This window comes from Pecten maximus, chromosome 2, assembly GCF_902652985.1.
Source record: "Pecten maximus chromosome 2, xPecMax1.1, whole genome shotgun sequence".
Taxonomy (NCBI): domain Eukaryota; kingdom Metazoa; phylum Mollusca; class Bivalvia; order Pectinida; family Pectinidae; genus Pecten; species Pecten maximus.
The window spans coordinates 31,498,308-31,520,123 of NC_047016.1; the positions used below are offsets into that span (position 1 = coordinate 31,498,308).

Genomic DNA, 21,816 nt, shown 5'->3' on the forward strand with positions numbered 1-21,816 from the left:
ATATCTCCAATTGTCAAAGTGTTCTTACATGTGACAAGATGAAGACCCAAAGTCTACCATAGACCATTTTCTACCACGTCACATTCTTCAAACAACTGATTTCCTACTAGCTGTACCATGATCTCAAGAGTTCTTCTTGTAGAAATGCTGTGTAGCATATTGATGTTCAAGGCCCACAAGGTGTACCATGATCTCGGAGATTTTCTTGTAGAAATTCTGTGTAACATATTGATGATCAAGGCCCAGAAGGCGACTTGAGGACACATCAAGAACTGCTCAGGTCTGCTCACTTCACTATTGATGTTTGAGTTTAATCTCTGTTACCGAATAGTAACATTCCCAGTAACACTTTTATTAAATAGCCTTATTGATTCTATTGTTACACCAAGGCTTATTGATTCTATTGTTAAACCCAGACTTATTGATTCCATTGTTACATCCAGACTTATTGGTTCTATTGTTACATCTAAACATATTGATTCTATTGTTAAACCCAGACTTATTGATTCCAATGTTACATCCAGACTTATTGGTTCTATTGTTACCTAGCCTTATTGGTTCTATTGTTACCTAGACTTATTGATTCCATTGTTACCTAGCCTTACTGATTCTATTGTTACATCCAGACTTATTGGTTCTTTTGTTACCTAGCCTTATTGGTTCTATTGTTACCTAGACTTATTGATTCTATTATTACCTAGACTTATTGATTCCATTGTTACATCCAGACTTATTGATTCTCCTGTTACATCCAGACTTATTGAATCTATTGTTACATCCAGACTTATTGATTCTATTGTTACACTAAGACTTATTGATTCTATTGTTACATCCAGACATATTGATTTTATTGTTACCCCATTCTAAACTTCCGTTCTTTGCAATATAAAAAGAAAAAGAATCTAGTGCATCTGTTATATTTTCTATTTAAATCAGATATTTTACAGGATTAGGAAAAAAAAATTGGGTTTACAACACCGGCAAAAATTTTGTCAGCAAATAAAATCTGTTAAATATGAATGATAAAAAACATTCTTTTGTATTCTGAATGGCAATGTAGTTCCTAAGAAGATGGAAACAAAAATTAAAGCTATAAATTCAACTTTCTACTGAATAATTACACAATCTTTACGTTTATCTGTAACATCAAAGAGAAATTACGAAGTCTCAATCATGATCTCAAAAAAACAAAAAAAAAAAACCACTAAAATATTAAAAAGACTGATTTATACAAAAAAACACCCGACTTCTTTCTTAGAAATCTTTCCACTTTATAACATGTATACACTTTATAGATGTTTTACCTCAAGAAGAATGTATAAAACCTTGAATTCATTAATTTACACTATCCTCCATTAAAAATCCTTTTTTATTTCACAAACAATCTACTGTTGTTTTCAACCAATCACATCAATTGTTCTTTCTATAACTCAATAATTTAGTGTAATTACAATAAACATACTCTAAACCTTCCATATAAAAGATGATACAAAATAATATCTAAACCTACTACTCCTTAATTTATCCTTTATCTTGATTGCATGTCTATTTATTCCTTCGTGCGACTTACTATATATGTACAGCTTAATACACCAAAACTTTAAAAAAAAAATGTAACATTCCTAGATTTTAACCTCTTTGCCTTAATTAACATTTTCTTCTGATAACAGATTTACTGATTTACAAATCCTCTTTTTTTCACAAACTTATTTAATTTTGTTTTTCCTATCACTCTCAATCGGTACCATACAACCGGTATCAAAACCTGCTTTGTCTTAATCTCTAATTCCTTAACTTACAATCTCCGGATTTAACATGAACCATCTTAACTTTCACAAACTCAATTCTTATTAATAATTCCAATAAGAACATGAATCTAAAATCTAAACCTTGATCAGCTCTTTATGATCTATTTAATTATCAAACAACATCAGTCTTATGAGCATTTTTTCCAGAATGTATGGATTTCAGACATCTGGTGAGGAGTTTTACAATGTTTCTGAATTTTTTTCACTGTAGCAAACTGATGCTGACAGGGGGAGAACGTCCACACCAAGGCTTACAGGGGAGGACTGAGTCAATCAGATTAGGACTTCAGCCTGAATAATCTACAATACAGACTATTATGGCAGAGACAAAAAGACTGCCATACTTTCTCTCCTGTAAATGCCCCTCGACCAGACAGAAAGACTCAAAGTAATTGCCTTTTCTGTATCAACTAGTTGTCACAGAGGTCAACTTTGTCATACTCCTAATTCCTGGAGAACATGACTTTTCCAATTCAGCCTTCCATCTTTCCCTCTGCTGAACATCACAGCTGCCCAGGTTCAGTTTGTCTAAGTGTTGGACAGTAGATCCATCAGATGGGTAGATGTGTCACGTTGATGTGGGACAGATCCAGCATGTGCCTGTAATATCGCAGAAAGAAACATTCTCAAGCAGATCGAACAAGAGTACTGCAGAAGCATGCACAATAAAATCTCTGAAAATTTACCTATATGTCCATACAGGTCTATTTGTACATTTCCAATCTCCACGTGATTTATCAATTCATAGCATCACAAGATGTCATGTCTAGGTGACATTTAACTCTGCCTATAATAATGTGATGTTCTGGAAACTCTCTGCACTGACAATAACATGATTATATTACAAAATGATCTAGGTATTGGGCAATCCATTAAGTGATCATGACCTTTGTGTTGTCAATTCTAAATGGTAGTGGATCAACAAGGAATGAAGAAGAGTAGGATTTTAATCTGATTCTAAGAAATAGCTGCTTTATATTCCAAACTTACAAATCAAATGTTATCTGCTATTTTACAATAGTTTTTTTCCTTACCTGTTAAACTTCTTGGAGAACTGAGCGGCACTGTTAGCTTCACGGAAGGTCACAGTGGCTTTCTTCTGACCCTTCAGTAACTGGATGCTCTACAAAGGCATTACAATAGTCAAGATACATTAAGATCAATGTAAATGTTAACTTAATTTATTTTACAACAATTGTCAAATAAGTTTAAACAAGAGGCCCAGAGGGCCTGTATCGCTCACCTGGATTTCATGAGATATGAAACAAGAATGATGATTAAGTATATTGTCACTGGTATTGCTATGTCAATATATCATAGGCATTTTATATGGGTACGTGAGGTTTTTATGCCAAAAATGCATTAATCCATGAAATGAAATTGACTTTTGGCGCAACCCCTGATGCTACCACACAAATGAGAGCGATATCCATTGCTTAGTTTCAGAAAAGAAGTTGTTTAAACCAATTGACCCCTTTTGACCCCGCCCTCTGCACCCTGGGGTCAGTTCCTTCCATTATAAAATTTTGAATCCCTAACCAAAAGGATGCTACCAGTCAAATATGAGCTGTTTCATAGAAGTTGTTCATATCAATTTAGCCAAATTGACCCTTTTTGGCCCCACCCCTAAGTCCCCTGGGGGGGGGGGGGGGGGGGGGGGGGGGGGGGTCAACCCCAAAATTTGTACAATTTTGAATCCCCACCCCATGACCATGCTACCATACAAATGTGAGTGATATATCCATTGCTTAGTTTCAGAGAAGAAGTTGTTTATATCAATTCTGCCAAAATGACCCCTTTTGGCCCCGCCTCTTAGCTCCCCGGGGGTCAGCTCTGTCATTTATACAGTTTTGAATCCCTACCCCGGGGGTTGAAGCAGGCAAATATGAGCGATATCCATAGCTTAGTTTCAGAGAAGAAGTTGTTTATATCAATTTAGCCAAATTGACCCCTTTTGGCCCCGCCCCTCAGGCCCCAGGTAGGTCGGCCCCACCATTTGTACAATTTTGAATCCTGGCCCCAAAGGGATGCTCACAGTCAAATACGAGCAATATCTATTGCTTGATTTCAGAGGAGAAGTTGTTCATATCAATATAGCCAAATTGACCCTTCTTGGCCCCGCCCCTCAGGCCCCCGTGGGGTCAGCCTTACCATTTGTACAATTTTGAATCCCCACCCCATACTGATGCTACCAGGCAAATATGAGCAATATCCATTGCTCGGTTTCAGAGGAGAAGTCGTTTATATCAATATAGCCCAATTGACCACATTTGGCCCCACCCCTCAGGCCCCCATGGGGTCAGCCTCACCATTTGTACAATTTTGAATCCCCATCTCATAGTGATGCTACCAGGCAAATATGAGCAATATCCATTGCTTGGTTTCAGAGAAGAAGTCGTTGATATAAATATAGGTATATTGACCCATTTTGGCCCCGCCCTCAGGCCCCCAGGGGGTCAGCCCCACCATTTGTATAATTTTGAATCCTCACCCCATAGTGATGCTACCAGGCAAATAGGAGCGATATCCTTTGCTTGGTTTCAGAGAAGAAGTCGTTTATATTAATATAGCCAAATTGACCCCTTTTGGCCCCGCCCCTCAGACCCCTGGGGGGTCAGCCCCACCATTTGTACAATTTTGAGTCCACACCCCATAGGGATGCTTCTGACAAAATTTCGTCAAATTCTGATCAGTGGTTATGAAGAAGAAGTCAATTGTTGACGGACGGACGGACGACGGACGGACGGACGACAGACGACGGACGGACGGACGACGGACGACGGACGCAACGGTATGGCATAAGCTCACCTTGGTCCTTCGGACCAGGTGAGCTAAAAACATATATAAATAACTCTTTTTGGCACAGATGGAAGCACACACAGGTGTCAAGAGTACCCGGTAAAAAACCTTGGAGGAAACCAGTGTACCCAGAGAAAACCCAGATGGTTAGCCAGGTGATCCCGACACCTTTTCACATCTGACTGATCAAGGTTCCATTGTAAATTGTTTTGTTGTCTTAGTGCTTTTTCATAACAAAACATAAACAGCATTCAAAATGGACACTGTGACAACTGCTACATTGACAGCAAATGTATCAAAATCTGTCAGTAAATTAAATATGACTGCAAGAACCATGACAAAGTAAATATAACTGCAAGAACCATGACAAAGAATGTGATGACGAAGTTCTATTTTTAATAACAGTGACCTTGACCATCGACTGAACATGCCAATATTCAAACCTGTGCTGAGCATGTCCTTAGTTAACATCTGTGAATATTTACATTTGCTACGCATTTCCCCATTGACACAATGCTAAGAGGCAGTTGCCACCATATGCCTATAACACCTATTGCCTCAGGCTATAACACCCAGTGGGTCATGTGACATTAAAAAAGGCGGGATTTTTTTTTTTTGGTTTAGTTTTTTTCAAAGATGATGAAAATGGTAAGACAATGTAAATATAAGTATTGAACAGTGGTTTTAATGTTGTTATAGTCGATATGGCAGCAAGATCATGCCATATCGACAATAACAACATTGAAACCACTGTTCATTGCTTAATTAACTTCAATAAAATCTGTCAATAAACAGGACTACTAAATTAAAGTGATCACAAAGAGTATGACAGTCAAAACATAATACCCCCATTAACATGTAACTTACAAACCCCTGCTACTTACCTCAACTTCTCCGATGCCAAAGCACATCTTCCTGATGTTAGCCTCTGTGGTGGATACTGACAGGTTGTCGATAGACACAACCTTAGACAAGGGAGGTGAGTCTCCTACCACTACTCTCTGTCAAAAGAAAGGCAAAGTCAATAATGTCCCCTACAAGAATTCCACAAAAGTGGATAAGTTGCTACAAGTCAAACAAATTTATTCAGACTAAGGAAACTCAAGTTATTGTGTAGAAACAAATTTCACATTTACAATAGCAGTGGCCATGACCTTTATTTCCCACGAGAGGACTCCAGAAATAAAGAAATTGTATACATGATCGGCGCGAGAAAGGATGTGTTTTATTATACCTGGTAAGGTATTGTTTTAATTCAATCACTTCGGTTGGGGATTCCTATCAGACAAACTTGGAGTCCTTTTTTTGAGTATATATTTTACTAGAATAGCCCTCATTAAAACACTGGAAGAATATTTAAAGAGAAACAGGGGTCAAATATATACACATGAGTTTCAGACCAGTGGGTAGTCTTACCCTGCCTTCCTGATTCTGGACAACTTTTCTCTGAATAGGTCCAGCAGGTTTGCTGACCACTGTTCTCTGAGTGCTACCGCCAGGAATGGTCACCTGACGTTCATCTTTAACAGCAGGTTTGTTAATGTTCTTCAACACAACTGTTCTAGAAATCACTTTTCCATGAATGTCCTTTTTCAGAATGGTAACCTTCTGTTTCAACACCAAGTTACCAGTATCCTTGCCAGTGTTAGCATTTTGGTTAGAATTTCCCTTAGATGTAGTCAAAGGCATATTCACTTTTCTGTTCTGGTTGCCTTGCTGAGAGTTTTGACGTTGGACATTTATATTTGGTCGGATGTTATTTCCAGGACCAGTAGGCCTTGGACCAAGAGCCTGTTGTCCTACCCTTGGACCAGTAGGTCGGTTACCAGGGAAATGTTGCCTTGGTCCAATCTGTCTTGGCCCATGTGGACCACCTAACTGTTGGGATTGCCTGGGGCCAAATCTCGGCTGTCCCATATTAGGGGCCCGTTGCTGAAAATGCGGACCCTTGGTTTTGACCTTGACCTTGCTGGCCAGCACTGTTCTGCCTGACCACTTTGCCTGGCATATTGTTCTTAGCAGCAGGATTGGAAACAACACCCTTTTCTATGTCAGCTATGGTCCTTCCTACAACGGATTTTTTAAATGGCTTAATCAATATCAGGAAACATTTTCAATAAAATGAGGAGGATTTAATCAAAAGATGCTGTTTTCATCACAAGCGTGAAAAAAAAGGAACTACTGAAATATGCCTTTATTAGCCCCAAAATATTCTTGCCAGAATCATAACATGCAATAAATTTTTAATTCTTTTATATTCTCATACACTTGTCAACACTCACCTTCTTCTGCTAACTTTTTTTCCAGCTGGGACCTCCGTACACCAGCTAAAGCCAGTCTCCTGGCTTCCTTTTGTTTAATCACATGATCTCGTTTTCGTTTCTGCTCTTCCAACTTTGCCTTTAGAACTGGGTCAACAATCTCCTACAAGTAAATCTGAGATGTAGTTCATTGCCCTTTATACAACTTGACAGGCATTTTTTTCACAATTTCTTGAGGTTCAATTTAAAAGGTAGACTGATAATGACAATGAAAAACTAAATCTACTGTAATTTGGTATTTTGTAGACCAAAACAAAGACTTTCTCACTTAAGCACTTATCATTTATGACGTATTATCGATGAAATCCTCTCCTTCAGAGCTAAACATGATACCATGTGTAACATGCTGTGGTCATCTGTACACCAGTAATGTGTGTAGTGAATTAACAAAATACAGCAAAAAATCATATAAGCTGTGCCTATTGCTGCTCATTTATGACAGTGTCTTGGACCAATGTCGATAGTAATCGAACACATCACAGAAATCTACTCTGTATTTTTGTCTAACCTCTATGGTCTCTCTACAGTACCTCAGACTTGGCAACTTTAGCGGGTGAATGGTCCACTTTGTCCTTGTCTACTGACTGTCGTTTCCCTCGACTGATCACCTGGATACTCTGGATCTGCTGATTGTCCTCAGCCATCCGGTTAAAGCTGAAAAACAGAAGAAGAATTGTCTCCCTTACACAAAATTCAGTGAAGTAAAAAGGTGAACTTGATGCTGACGTGCCGGTGGCAAGGCAGCAAAATTACTTGATTGTGTCCAGAATATGCATGCGCAATTTCGGCCTAAATTCCTGTCGGTTTGGAAGCACCGGCACACTACTTGAAATATCTTTATTCATATATAGATATATAAAATAAACAAAAATAAATATGTCTGCCATATTGCAACTGATCCACTTTGCTGGTATGTATGTGCCGGCGGAAAGCTCAAAATCGGCAAACAGCACAAACAGCAAGCTAGAATCAAGTTCGCCCAAAAACTTAAAAAGAGTCCCTTAACAAAATTTAGTGAAATTCAGAAATCAAGACATCTGAATGGTCAGAATTACTTCATACCATTCCATACTCATTTTTACACCTGGGTTTATAGCCTGGTGAACAGTCAGGGGGTCTCTTTGTAGAAGTTGGTGACTACCTCACTAATCAACATAATGGGAGGCCCGTCGCATGCAGTCCAGAGCAATTAGGGTCAAGTGTCATATTGTGTTTTTTTTTCATTTGTCTTTTAGGGAGGAGGTACTAATTCAACGTCAGGTGCAGATCCAACACAAGGTTTGTGGTTCAATCTGAACCCCAGATGGCAAATCATTTTTAGGAAGCTGAAACTCCCATTGCTCTGGATAGTATGGGACAGGCCTCCTTATGTCATTAAGTGCTACCAGCTACTACGAGGGAATCTAGCCTCAAAACGACCATGATAATTCACCTAGGAAGCATGCATTCAAGTAAACATGTTGTTTTTCTGAAACAAAACAGTGTTTTACAATATACTGTATTCTACACAATTCTACCTAAATGCACTTCACCTGTCCACAACTTACTTTCTTTTGTTGCCACTGAATTGTTGTCTAGGCTGGAACTGGTTCTGTCGGTTCTGATTCTGCATGGAAGGCTGCTGTTGATGTGGATGGTGTTGTCTGGGCTGATGTTGCTGCATTGGGTGACGAGGCTGGTGTTGTCCTGACTGAGGCATGTGATTCTGCATCCGCATCATCTGATGTGGTGCCATTGGAGGCTGGAAGCGCTGCTGGTTACCTTGGTTACCTTGGTTACCTCGGTTTCCTTGGTTACCCGGATTTCCCATCTGGTTTGGGTGAAACTGTTCCCTTGGACCGCCATGATGGGGTGGACGCTGGTTCATGTGAGGTGGAAACTGATTACCTCTTGGGTGCTGAATAAGTGAATTACCCAAGATACCAGGTCCACCAGGACCAGGTTGACGGGGCAGATTGTTGAACTGGTTCATGCCTCCTGGATTTGGAAACCTCTGCTGAGGAGGAGCTCCGTACCTGGTATCCACAGGGCCTGGGAATGGACCCTGGGGACGTTGTTGAGGGTGCCCAGGAGGATGCATACCCATCTGTGGGTGGTTCAGCGGAGGCCCCCTTGGGCCAGAAGGACCACCAGGAAACATGTTAGGAGGTCCACTACTCTGAGGAAAACCTTGCTGGGGCCGAGGTCCACCTGTGGGTACAAATAGGTAATGAGGTTCACCTGTGTGTTCAGATTGGTAATTAAATATAAGTACATTCACCTGCGATATCTATTCTTTTCAGAATGTTATCTTTTGATAAGTTAGTCAACTGACAAATTATTTCAGGGAATGTCATAATCTGCAGTCTATGTTATTTCCATGTAAATAACTACCTATTTATATATTCAGGAAAATCTGATACAGTTATGGTAGCTTCAGTACAAGTGTTAACAGGTAAAAAGCACAAAACTTTCAACAAGAGAACTCAATTACCCGTTACTTTTTCAGAAAATTTCCTACCAAAAATTCAAATGAATATTCCTTTATTCAAATACTGAACTTTTATCCTATTTCGAACTGGACTTGGACAATGTAAATACAAAATTCAAATCTATTTAGATCAACAAATATTTCATTAATCAGAATAACCCCCATAAATGAAATATCAAGGCTCCATGGCAAATGAAACATAACTGCTGTCAACTAAACAAGATAACAAAACAATGCTAACATAACAAGGCAGGACATTACAAACAGCCAATCGTTCTCCATATCCATAATTGTGTATATAGTGGGACACAAGATGGCTTCATTTCTTTTTGTCAACCAATGAATGAGTTGACTACAAAAATATGAATTCAGGCAGTGTATGAAAGTACATTTTGTATATATGAAAATTCCTTAGACAATTGATCTACAGAAAATTGAAATCCAATAGTCCATGTCATTTTTCCATGGACCTATTATGTAAACACATATTGTTGAAAGTAGCATAACTATGTCACGAAAACGCTTGCATATTCCAGTTCATACTCTCTCAAAATTAATGTTTGAAGCCAATAATGCACTGTTCTTGGTAAAAAAACATCTTGATTGTAAGCTGTGATTTCATATGATGGTTTGTCAGAAAATATAGGAATATTGTTTACATGAATCATAATGTATGTCAGGACTCAAACTTTTCATAACCAACCGGGCCAACATGTAGAAATTTTACATAGACTGACTAGGTTTTCTATAGCATCGGGCCATCCGACCACCTTTACTTTCGAACACTGATAATTCAAGGCACCTTTTTTTCGCTGGTTTGGGATGGGGCCTTTTGCTTTATTTTGGTGATACTGGGAAAGAAATTTCCAAATGTAAACTGCAAATTTTGTGGTTTTAATTTGAAATAATTTCAATTGGGAATGAGGCATATTATGGGCCTCGAAAAGCCTTCAGAAAAATCACTAAAATATTGCATGATCAATTTCTGAATTTACAAGACATGCCTCATTGACAAATTATTATACTCAGTAAAAGATAAACCTCAGACAAGTTTTACAGTAAAGAAATGTGATTATGTTGGTTGAAGGTTCAATATTTCACTATCTCCAGGTATGAATAAGACAATATAGCAGAAGGTGACTCATGGGCAGAGTCCACATATCTACACCCTATAATTCCTTCATAAATGTAGAACTCGTACTGTGATGTGCTTGTGTCTGGATTAACATTTCAACCAGATTTGAGGAAACTGAAAACAAAATACCGGTACACATTCTCGGCCCAAAATGGTTTTCAGAAAAAGCGGAGAATAACGAAGCATTGAAATAAATAACTTCAACCAAACAGTAACAAATTCAAAAGCTGCAATTGCTAGCACATACCATCATCTTCAGTACTAGTACTCTCAGCTGATTCTTTAAAACAGGGTTTGTGGTTTAATGCAATTCCGAAGCAAGAAATAAGTAAACTTTAACTTGTTTCTTTCATAAAACTTCAGTATAATGTGTAAGCTATTTCAAATTTTCTTTTATTTACAGAAAATTGTAAAAATGTAAAGGAATACCAAGTTCTTTTTTTTATTCTCTTAAATATGCAGTTTTCCTTTACAATCTCAAAATGTTCCATGGGAAAATGTAGTTCACTGTATTTAATTTACCAATTTCAAACTTACACTCTATTTACTTTACTATTTTTGTGGTCAAAATTAGAACCTAGCATATTCTTAAAATGTTCTATATTTGAGATGATCATAAAGGCATCTTCAGATGAGAAAATAGTGTCACATTTAAGAAATAATGAACAAAACAGCATTCAAATTAGCTCCACTTACCATCTCTCACAGGGCTTTTCACTGTTTCTAAAAAAAGGTTGATAATTTATCATTTTATCACACCTATCAATATCTGAATAAGTTTGTGAGAGATCAGTTTTGTAGTTATATATAAATGTTGATATTCTACTTTTTAGTACAGGTTCTTGGGTTTTCTCCTGAATAAGTATCGTGATGTATAGCTAGTAAAACTATGTTGAAAGTCGAGTTGACTAGACTTGATATCCTACCATATACACAAACTTTTATGCTAAGAAGGAGAAATGTTCTTGCCTCAAGCAAATTGTTTATGACATAGATGTAGTTTAGTAACTTACCAGGAAACCCTTGTGCTGGCTGGGGAAAGCCTCCCATGGGCTGAGATGTGGGCGGTGCATTGTGGACAGGATAAGGAGGGCCTGAAGGCTGGGAATGTGGTGGCCAAGCTCGGTCCTTAAACAAAAACAAACAGAAAGTGAATAATCATCATAAATCACAATAGCCACACATAAAAAAGACTAAATTTCAAATTACCATGAGTGAGGAAAGGAATGCTTGTACTAATTTCTACTGGTATCATTTATTTAATTGAACTGGCATCATTAACACATAAATGAACAAGATAAGTGTCTTTGGTGAAGGAAAAGAATGTTAAAATGTTGCCAGGATTAAACAGAAAATCATCACTACAGATGTTACCATTTTCAACGTGTATACTAATGCCTCCTGTTATACCTGTGGGTGTTGGTGGGTCTGGGGTTGACTAGAGGGTCCTTGGTATGGGCCAGGCATCTGTGGTCCAGAGTGAGGCATGCCCGTACCAATGGACGACGGGGGCCGGTCCTGCTGGGATTGAGCAGGACCTCGGAAATGAGGGTTGATGAGGATCTTGCGGGGTTGTGGCTGCACTGACTTGGGTTTATCCAACCCTGCTAGTGTGAATAACGTAGGTACAGAAGACTTGGAGGTCAGAGGCACAGGTGGAGTGTGACCTTGTAGACTCTCACTCACACCAATACTCAATTTTGATGGACCTTGACTCTGAGGTAACAGACCTCCACTAGGGTGACTTTGTGAGGAGACGACGTGACTTGGATGTGGTTGGTTCATACTTTGTGAACTCATGTGACCTGGATGCATCTGACCTTGATTCATATATCCTGGTCCCATGTTTGGAGGCCTGTGACCTTGACCTTGACTTTGAAAGTTGGGTGGCATGTTATACATTTGTCCTTGGTATTGCGGCATTTGTTGCTGACCATAGCTTTGACCTTGACCTTGATAAGGGGGAAAACGCACAGGCTGTACCATATGTCCACCCCGTCCACCAATGCCACGGCCCCGACCTCTTCCACGTCCTCTCTTGCCACCAGAAACCAGGAATTCATCAATCTGGGCTTGCTGCTCTTCTGAAATCTCTGTCAATTTATAATATAATTTCAGATAATTTTCTAATGATATTAAAAACAGAAATAGAGGGAAAATGTTCCAGTATGGAATTAATAATGAGACCAGTTTGATGAATTGAAGCTGACAAAGCAAGTTAAATAGCTTTTAATTTGAGAATTAAAAGAAAAATTTGCAATTGTCTGAAAGTTTCAAGAAAAAAAAAAGGCCCATGGGCCTTAACGGTCACCTGAGTTTTGAAATATTTAAATTAATTTAATTGACCCTTTTTGGTCACGCCAATAAACCCAGGGGGTCATTCAGAGCCAACATGTCCATACCATCAAGCTGTCATCCCATGCTGTTAATGTTAACAAAGTTAGAATGAATTCCGATAGAAATCAAACAAATGAGTAAAAATTGTGATTTCCTTCAAAATTGTGATTTCCTTAAACTATTGTTAGGATATCAAGGTAAGGCCTTAATTTTGTCATTGTCAATGTATTTGCTCATATTTATTGCCAACAAGGTATAAAGTAAAATACAGACATATAGATCACCCTTAGCCACTAATATCATGACAAAATAAAACACCCACCTAATGTGTCTGGTATTGCATCAATGTCTCTGGGTTTGGCTTTTACTGTTGTTGTGGTGACTATCTTAGCTCTTTCTGACTTGAAGCGACCTCTTCCAGATTCTGATTCGTCACTCTCACTTTCACTTTCCGTTTCATGCTCTTCCTCGACAGCTTCCACCTGGGAGTTCTGGCAAAAGCCATATCACACTTGGATATAATGTAATAAACACTGTCCCCACCTCCAATTACAAATTATTTTGACTTGTTAGAGTAAAGTAAGTCCATAAAAAAATTGAAACTGTTACAATATCTTTTGATTTTAGTTTGTCAGTGAGGATTGAATTCCAAATACTCAAAATAACATTCAGTTCTTTTGGAGGACAGTGCATAACACACAGGCATCAAGAGTTTTTTGGAGAGCAGAGCATAATACAGAAATGTCTACAACACTAACAGAAAAATATTCAAGCTAATTGCTCAGACCCTTGATTTATAATATATTTTTATTTCTAATTTAATGGTCAACAACACAAAGTGCATCCTTATGAGGGATTTATCACAGCAACGTATCAGTAACTGTAATGCAAGAAACAAACCTCCAGAGTGGTGTCTTCTTCTGCAATGTCTTGATTTTCTTCTTCTTCATCAACCTCCTCCTCCTCTTCTTCTTCCTCCTCAGCCTCCTCTTCCTCTTCTGCTGCGTCTGTCTCCATCTGGAGAACACAAGTTTTACCAACATATAGTAAACTTTAAGTTGATTTACGTACATAACACACATTGATCAATTGGATTGCTAAAGAAAGATGGTTTAGTATATTTCTTTGAACCTATTTCTGGATGCCTCCTATCATCAACACATAAGGTTCTTATAGTATCTTTGACGATTACTAGAAGGATGATGCAGCTGTAGGTGTCCCTAACATCATTTACGAGTCCTAGAAGGACGGAACAGCTGTCCCTAGCATCACCGACGAGTCTTAGAAGGATGAAAAAGCTGTACTAGGTGTTCCTAACATCACTTATGATTCCTAGAAGGACCATACAGCTGTAGGTGTCCCTAACATCACTGTTAATTTAAATAATGATGCTAGTTAGAATTTTTATTAATGTTATTTTCAGGATGTGAATGATGCTTGTTGAGAAAAGAAAAGTAATTTAGATATCTATCTATGCTCACTAGAAACATGACTAAATTAAATTGATATTTACATATCCTTCTGACAAAGAGTTGCTTCAAGCATTTAAGTAAAAGGTCAACACTTCAGAATTAACCACACAGCTAAAAGGTCAATATTTCCTCATCTGGCTCAAAACACAAATCGTTGTTTTGAGTGCTCTCCACACATCATGGATCAGACAAAGAGTTGCATTCAAGCATTTAAGTAAAAGGTCAACACTTCAGAATTGACCACACAGCTAAAAGGTCAATATTTCCTCATCTGGCTCCAAACACAAATCGTTGTTTTGAGTGCTCTCCACACATCATGGATCAAGAATAGCATTTTCTAAGCAAGCTAACACTTGTAAACAGTTTTGGTTTAAAAAATTCAAATGACCAGCATATGCGGATCAAAGATTAATTGAACACTCTACCTGATTGGACTGTTGATTTGTTTCATCAAAAAGTTCTGCGTCTGCTGCAGGATCCAAGATGTCATCAAACACTATTTCTTCTTCCTCTTCATCTTCAAAGTCACTTCTGGATGTGAATCTGAAATATAAAGTGTGCTATAGTTTATCTTGTGTAAAAATGACCTCACCATGAAAAATTTTGAAATGTACTAACATGAAAAAAAAAGAGAAAATAAATCACTTAACTTGTACACAAAAAAAGTATATAAATTTAACAGCTGTTTAAGACAACAATTCCACAGAGGAGTAGTAGTCACTTGCCCAGCAAATTCGGTGATTACGAAGAAATAAATACATTTTTTCACTTGAAGAAATAATGTTTTAAAGTAAGCAACACCAGCAACACTCAGTTATGCTTAGAATTCAGCAATACAGAGCAGGCATTCTCGGTAAATAAACACCTAATGAAGTTTGAGTTTGATGGGCCTAAGAGAACTGGAGTGACCACACAAAAAAACATACTTTCAAATTATAGTGACCTTGAATAATGACCTTTGTTTGGACCAGTAAAACAAGAGACCCCAACCCACCATTGAACGATCCATATCAGTGAAATAAAAGACTATCTTTTCTCTTCTTAACCTGTGCCAAAATGAAATATACACAACTAGAGACCAAGGGGAACTTACATATGAGAAAGATCCCTTCAGGACTTTCTGAGAAATATTGATAATAAACTTCAATTGTCAAAATCCCAAGATGGCCGCCTGTTGGCCATGTTGTTTTTTCCGATCAGTCCCAAAATGAAACATGCACATCTAGGGACCAAGGGGAACTTACATATGAAAAATGAGAAAGATGTTCTGAGAAATAGCGATAACAAACTTCAATAATCACGATCCAAGATGTTATTTTCCAATCAGTCCCAAAATGCAATATGTATAACTAGGGACAATCTGATGATGCTGGGCTAAATAAGCAATCCCATGCAAGTACATAATTATGGTAAGGAATGGAAAAACTGTATGAAAAGGGGATGAATGGAAAAGAAACTTTGATAGGAATTAAACTACAAATTTTGGTAATTTGGCTTAAATATGAAACAATTTCAATTGGGGATGCATGGGCCCCCATCACCAACCCCAAAACTCCCTGTGATAAAGCCCTGTCATTTTGTAGTATTTCTAAACTTTAATCTTGTAAAATATCATACATGTAACAGAGCTGAAATATTGTATACAAGAGATATCTGGATCTGGTACATATATTGTGAAACCTACTCTACAACTGGAATAGGCTCTTTCTTTATTGTTACATGTGGCGGTGATGGATCATGCCTGGAGGCAGATTCCCTACTGGCTTTGTGTTTCTGGGGCTGGTCCTTGTGTGAATGTGACTTAGAGGTTGATTCCTTGTGTGGAGATTGTCTTTCAGATTTAACAGGAGGTTCTGGTGGCTGATCCTCAAGAGGCTCTTGCTGTACAACGACCTGTTCCTCGGCACGGGTTCTTGCTTCACAACAAACTGAGATTTATTTGTGGCTTTACTCCTGTGAGGGTTTTTCCTTTTCTGTATCTGGAGATGGGGGTACAATTTTTGTAAATTTAAATGGTTTCTTTGTCTCAACTGCAGGTGAACTAACACTAGTCGCTGACTTGGAACTAGCTGCATTTCCTTGCCTTTGTTTGTCATTTTGAACACTTGTGTCCGACACAGATTTTGCACTTGACTTCTGGGATACAGTTTTCTGTTTTGATGGCACAGACTTTGAGCTGACTTTTGAAGATCTGCTTGATGCAGAGGACGACTTTTTGCTAGAGGATATTTTTTTAGTGTTGAATTCAATATCATCATCACTACCAAGTAGGTATTCTTCATCTAGTTCATCATCCGAGTCAGCTGGGATCTGCAAACGGTCAATACATGTAATTGGTTTAAACAATTTTTTAAAACAAACAGTAGTAATAACATATAAATTCAGAGTGTTTTTTACTTCTTTTTTAGGAATAGAAACAGGGCCCTGTGAAATCGGGAAATTTAGCGTGGTTGAAGGACAAATTAGGGAATATTAAACAAATTGTATTAATTGAGACTTGTTTTTTTCCTTGGTACTTACCTCAGTAGATTATATTGATCAATGGAAGGAAAACATTTTGAAATATTTCATATTTTCGGTAATATCTACATCTATTTTTTGCAAAAGCTGTAAAGTTTGTACAAGAACCTGGATAAATTTTACATCTTTTAATGATGTTGTTTTTATTTAAGTCGCTTCTTTGTGATATCTCTGAACTACAAGCAAGAATGGAAAGTTTGAATTACTCTCTGTGAATTCTGTCAATGTTCAAGTTTGCCAAGTGAAATAAAAATCTCATTTGATGAACATTTCAGTGTGTATTTTTACCATGCCATCAGACAATGTAACAGTGGGTCTGTGTGATCCGATAAAATCTTATTCATGGTTCGTACATCTTTTATTAAACAAAATTCAAGGACTATTCAAGGCCCTTTTCACATTTTCAAGGCCTGTTTTTAACCAAATATTAAACCATTGTATACAGTATATGACTAGAGACAGCATAACAAAAAGTGTGTGTTTTTTAATGATGCTAGTAGCATGTTGGCAGTGTTTTTGTTTGGCCTGTTTTACCCCTGAATATCGGCTGTTTCCCCAAGGCCAAAAATGTTGTATTTTCCCAAAATTTCAATGAAGTCTCCCAATTATTAAAGCTGAATTTTTTTTTGTTGAATGTTTCTTTTACCTATTCTAACATTTTGTAAATGATAACATCGTGATTTCCGAAGCCATAAAGTATTTTCTGAACCTAACTAATATGAACGTTATCACTTTCAAACATGTAACATCATCACGTAGGCCTAGAGGCGTGCGATCTTTGTTGTTTTAGATCTAGATCATTAAAACGCTTTGTAATAGATGTCTTTGATCTCAAGCGCTCAAATGATGCAGACATCGTAAAACCAAATACTACACAATGAACACGAAGGTCTTGTTAGAATTAGCGATACATTAATTAGGATACTGATAGTAATTATCCAAATCATATCTTGATATATATGTAAATTCTACTAAAAAAATATGTGTACATACAACAGCCCTGTGCCGGGCTTGCTACCTTATCGGCTGTAGACTGAGTATGAGGGATTTCTTGTACCCTGACAGAGCGCAGTGTATGCAGGGTATGAATACTCATTCTTACTGGGATTTGCCACCTGAACAAGGAGCTTTCGTTGACTGATTAAGAGGAACTTGTTGATCTTTCAAAGGATTAAAACAATGAATATTCAGAACTTTAATAGCAACAAGTCATATCTCGCCATGCTGGCATATTTTATGGGCACAAGATAATTTTAAACAACTTACAATGTGGTTTTTTTTTGTAGCAAGTGATGTTTACTTAAATAATGCTGAAAACATGGTGAACTATATATTAATAAATTTATCTGACAAAATCAGTACTTTTTTTTTTGCAATTTGGTATTTTCCCAAATTTCTCAAAATGTCGATGAATTTTCCCAACTCAAAAGCCACAGGAGGCTGAAAAATAATGGGAACAAAAACACTGGTTGGTGTTTCACACATTTGGGTGACTCTTCAAAGCCAACACCTCCATTCTGTGCAGATCAATGTTTTTTTAAACATCACAAACATAGGGGTTTTTAACAGTCACATTTATCTTCCCTGATCCTGACCCAGTTATGTGTCTCCTCCCACTTCATGTTGTATATATACAACAACTACTCGGCATGACAAAAAGAACTTGACACACACATGGTGACTACGGCGAAAAAAGAATATGTATGTACACTGCGCATCATGTTTTGCGCAATTACAATTACCTCCCTTACTGCACCAGAATTGTAACAGAAACACTTGAAATCAGGATAATGCAGTTGATAAATGGGGTGCTAAACTAGATGGAATTTAGGATCTTTTCGACAGATGACATTCTCAACCATCAGGATCGAAGCGAATCATTACATTTGTGAAAATTACTTTTTATTACATTAAACATTCAAAATGGTTACTGTTGTAAAATTCAAGTATTTTTCAAGGCCCTGTAGCTGTATTCAAGGAGTCGTTTTCAAGGACCTTTCAAGCACACTCTCTAAATTCCAGAACTTTTCAAGGCTGTGCGAACCATGTTATTTACTTACCTCACTCTTTGGGAAAGCACTGATTGCTGATGTATCATCCCTCAGCAAGTCATCATCACTGAAAACCAATGAAATACTCCATTACAACACTTAATCTATTACAATACTATGTGTACAATATATTACTGGTCTTACGCTCAACCCATCGAGCTAAAGAGAAGATCTCTCTAGCCGAGCGGTATATTGCGGCTAGTATTTACCAGGGTTACATACTCCCCCTCCAGGAAAGAACTTGTCCTCGAGTTTCCAGGGGTAACAGCGATGCTTTCGCAAGCAGCGATGAGTATCATCCCAGAGTCCCTACATGGGCGCCAATGTAACAGAGCGCATGATTAATTAAATTTAAATCACTGCCTTTGCTAGGGATCGAACCCGGGACACCTGGCTTACTAGTCTTACGCTCAACCGATCAAGCTAAAGAGAAGATCTCTCTAGCCGAGCGGTATATTGCGGCTAGTATTTACCAGGGTTACAAACATATCAACATCAATTTCTTATTAAGATAAGGTTAGGGTTATCAAGCATCATGCACATATACTGGTACTCTAAAATTTTGCAAAAATGTCTTATGAATACATTAGCAAAATATGTCCAATCAAAAAAAGTATTTAACGCTGTCTACAGAAATAAAGAAATTGACAGCTCTTTTTCACCGATGTTGGTTGGCATGCATCATATTTATTTGCATGTGTACATGGACACATCCCAACTGCAGTCAGTTGTGTCCTGCAACTTGCTTCTATACTTAATGTTTCCTATTGTATCATTTCACTGAAACCTATCATTCAATTTACCTAAGAGGGCAAATAACGAAATCTAAAATTTGGTAATAAGGGTTTCTCAAATGTGTAGCATTCTATATGGAATGGGGGGAAACACCACATTTGTTATTTCTCATTCTCCTACCTCGATGGGTACTAGAAATACCAATTATGTTTATGTCTACCTTGACCTTGCTACAAACTCATCAATTATGAACTAACGGAAGAAATTTTGAAACTTTCATTTTTTAGTCTACTAAATGTCTGTAAAATTATATTAAACTCTTTAACTTCCTCACCTATCCCAAGACACCTCTGTATGTCGCTTTCTAGACATCTTGTGTTCAAATCTTCGATATCCAGCACATTTGGAATACTGCTATGTTCATATTACCAACGAATCATTTACAGTAGTTACATTTGATATCGCCAGATCTGAAGAAAAAAAATTATTCATTAACATATATATAAAACACCAAAAGGCACAATTACAAAGTACTTAAATTTCATTACAAATTATTGTTGTCAGAACATGTAGGAAGTGACAGTCTCAATCAATTTTTCTTTTGGGCAGGTGTTATATTGATATGTGATTCCAATTAAGGAATTAAAAGTATCAAAATTCTTCACTTGATCTACATTCTCTTACAAGTGTCCATGAGCAATATATAACAATTTTTGTCTCAAACAACAATATTATCTAGATCTAATTTCCCCAAAACATCTACAATATTTTCTGAAAAAATGGTAGTTTTCCCTAAAATTTTATGTCCCTGCCCCTAAAACATAATAAAGATGTAATTTGACAATCATATATTGCACTGCATCATTTTGCAAGGAAAAAACGTAGATGTATATGCAAATGATGATTCCAGTCAGTTTTAACAGCAAGATCATATGTGTAGGCTACTGTACAGTACAGTAGCCATACACATTTTTTTAATGAGGATATACAATGAGACAGAACCCCCCCCCCCCCCTTTCAGGAAATGTATTATACCTTGTTGTTAATTAACGCGAATTGAAATAATGCAAAGCAAAATTTGCTATTTAAAGCAATTTCGACTATTTTAGCAACAAATCAATACTCCAATTAATTGGGTAAATTGGCGTATAATAAGGGCGAGTTTGCTAATTATTAAAAACGTAAGTTCAAACAACACTTAGGACCGTAATCTACAGTGCCACAACAACAATACATTGCCTATAACATCAAAACGCTAATTGTTTGTACCTCCCAGACTAAGACCATCCCTGACACATCAAACACCCCAAATGTTAGCTTGTTGCTTGTTTGCAAGCTTCTCCTACAACCTCGTTGTTAAAATGGCGCTTCCGTGGCTGATATATTTTACGGCACTACTTCCGTCACAAACAAGCGAAACGAACAAAAAAAGTCTTTACATTTTTAGCTGTACTGAAACCTGTTGATATAATCAGAGACCTATATGCTAATATAGGTCTCTGATGTAATGTTATATGAAATTTATATTTAAGGACTAATCAAAACACAAATAAGCGGCCAGGTTGACATTTTACGTAGCCATTTCTATTTCTTCAAATGTACTAAACGGATCTTATAGGTTCCCTTCGATCCCAAGTTCAAGAAGTTGTGCCCTTTTGATTTTGGGACATATTAGAATAGAACAGGTTCTCCCATATTGTTCACTCTTCTTATGTGGTTCCCATCGTTCCCTAGGCGTGTCCATTCACGGTTCCTTGATGTGCCCATTCAATTTTGAATCGATCGGCTCTGGGAATCAAAACGGCCGACAGGCCCCATCTTTGATTTTGGCAGTTGAAATTAATTTATTATCAATATATAGCTCAGAAAATTCTACTAAGGACTTTCTTAGACTTCACGTACAGGTTTCCCATGTTATCAAATGATTAAGAGGGTGAGTGCAGTGAAGAATGGAAAAGTAAAGTGAAGACCGAAATAGCGGGCGGGAACTATAAAACACCATCGTGCCGCATCCCTCGATTCTTAGGGATTTCATTATGGCAAGCCAAAGTGCAAAAAAGGTCCCTATTTATGGATATCCATAATTCTGTAAAAGTTGGAGAAATTTGTAAGCACATAACAATATATCAGTGTGCAGTTACGGTTCATCTCCCCTTATTTCGGCCTCC

At 37.5% G+C, this 21,816-nt stretch overlaps 2 protein-coding genes across 2 annotated transcripts; both read right to left on the reverse strand.

The window, feature by feature from the left end:
* Positions 1 to 1,351: 1,351 nt before the first annotated feature.
* Positions 1,352 to 6,649, reverse strand: LOC117321785. The gene is made up of 4 exons (XM_033876347.1): positions 6,024 to 6,649; positions 5,492 to 5,608; positions 2,843 to 2,931; positions 1,352 to 2,408 (listed from the first exon to the last, which is right to left on the reverse strand). The coding sequence occupies exons 1-4, from the start codon at positions 6,522 to 6,524 to the stop codon at positions 2,360 to 2,362; spliced, it is 756 nt and encodes a 251-aa protein (XP_033732238.1). The 5' UTR covers positions 6,525 to 6,649; the 3' UTR covers positions 1,352 to 2,359.
* Positions 6,504 to 21,031, reverse strand: LOC117321784 (RNA-binding protein 33-like). Its single transcript, XM_033876346.1, has 13 exons — positions 20,918 to 21,031; positions 19,983 to 20,118; positions 18,923 to 18,980; positions 16,027 to 16,652; positions 14,768 to 14,885; positions 13,771 to 13,887; positions 13,193 to 13,361; positions 11,944 to 12,626; positions 11,547 to 11,661; positions 8,476 to 9,118; positions 7,459 to 7,582; positions 6,890 to 7,031; positions 6,504 to 6,674 (listed from the first exon to the last, which is right to left on the reverse strand). The coding sequence occupies exons 6-13, from the start codon at positions 13,885 to 13,887 to the stop codon at positions 6,526 to 6,528; spliced, it is 2,142 nt and encodes a 713-aa protein (XP_033732237.1). The 5' UTR covers positions 14,768 to 14,885; positions 16,027 to 16,652; positions 18,923 to 18,980; positions 19,983 to 20,118; positions 20,918 to 21,031; the 3' UTR covers positions 6,504 to 6,525.
* Positions 21,032 to 21,816: the final 785 nt, after the last annotated feature.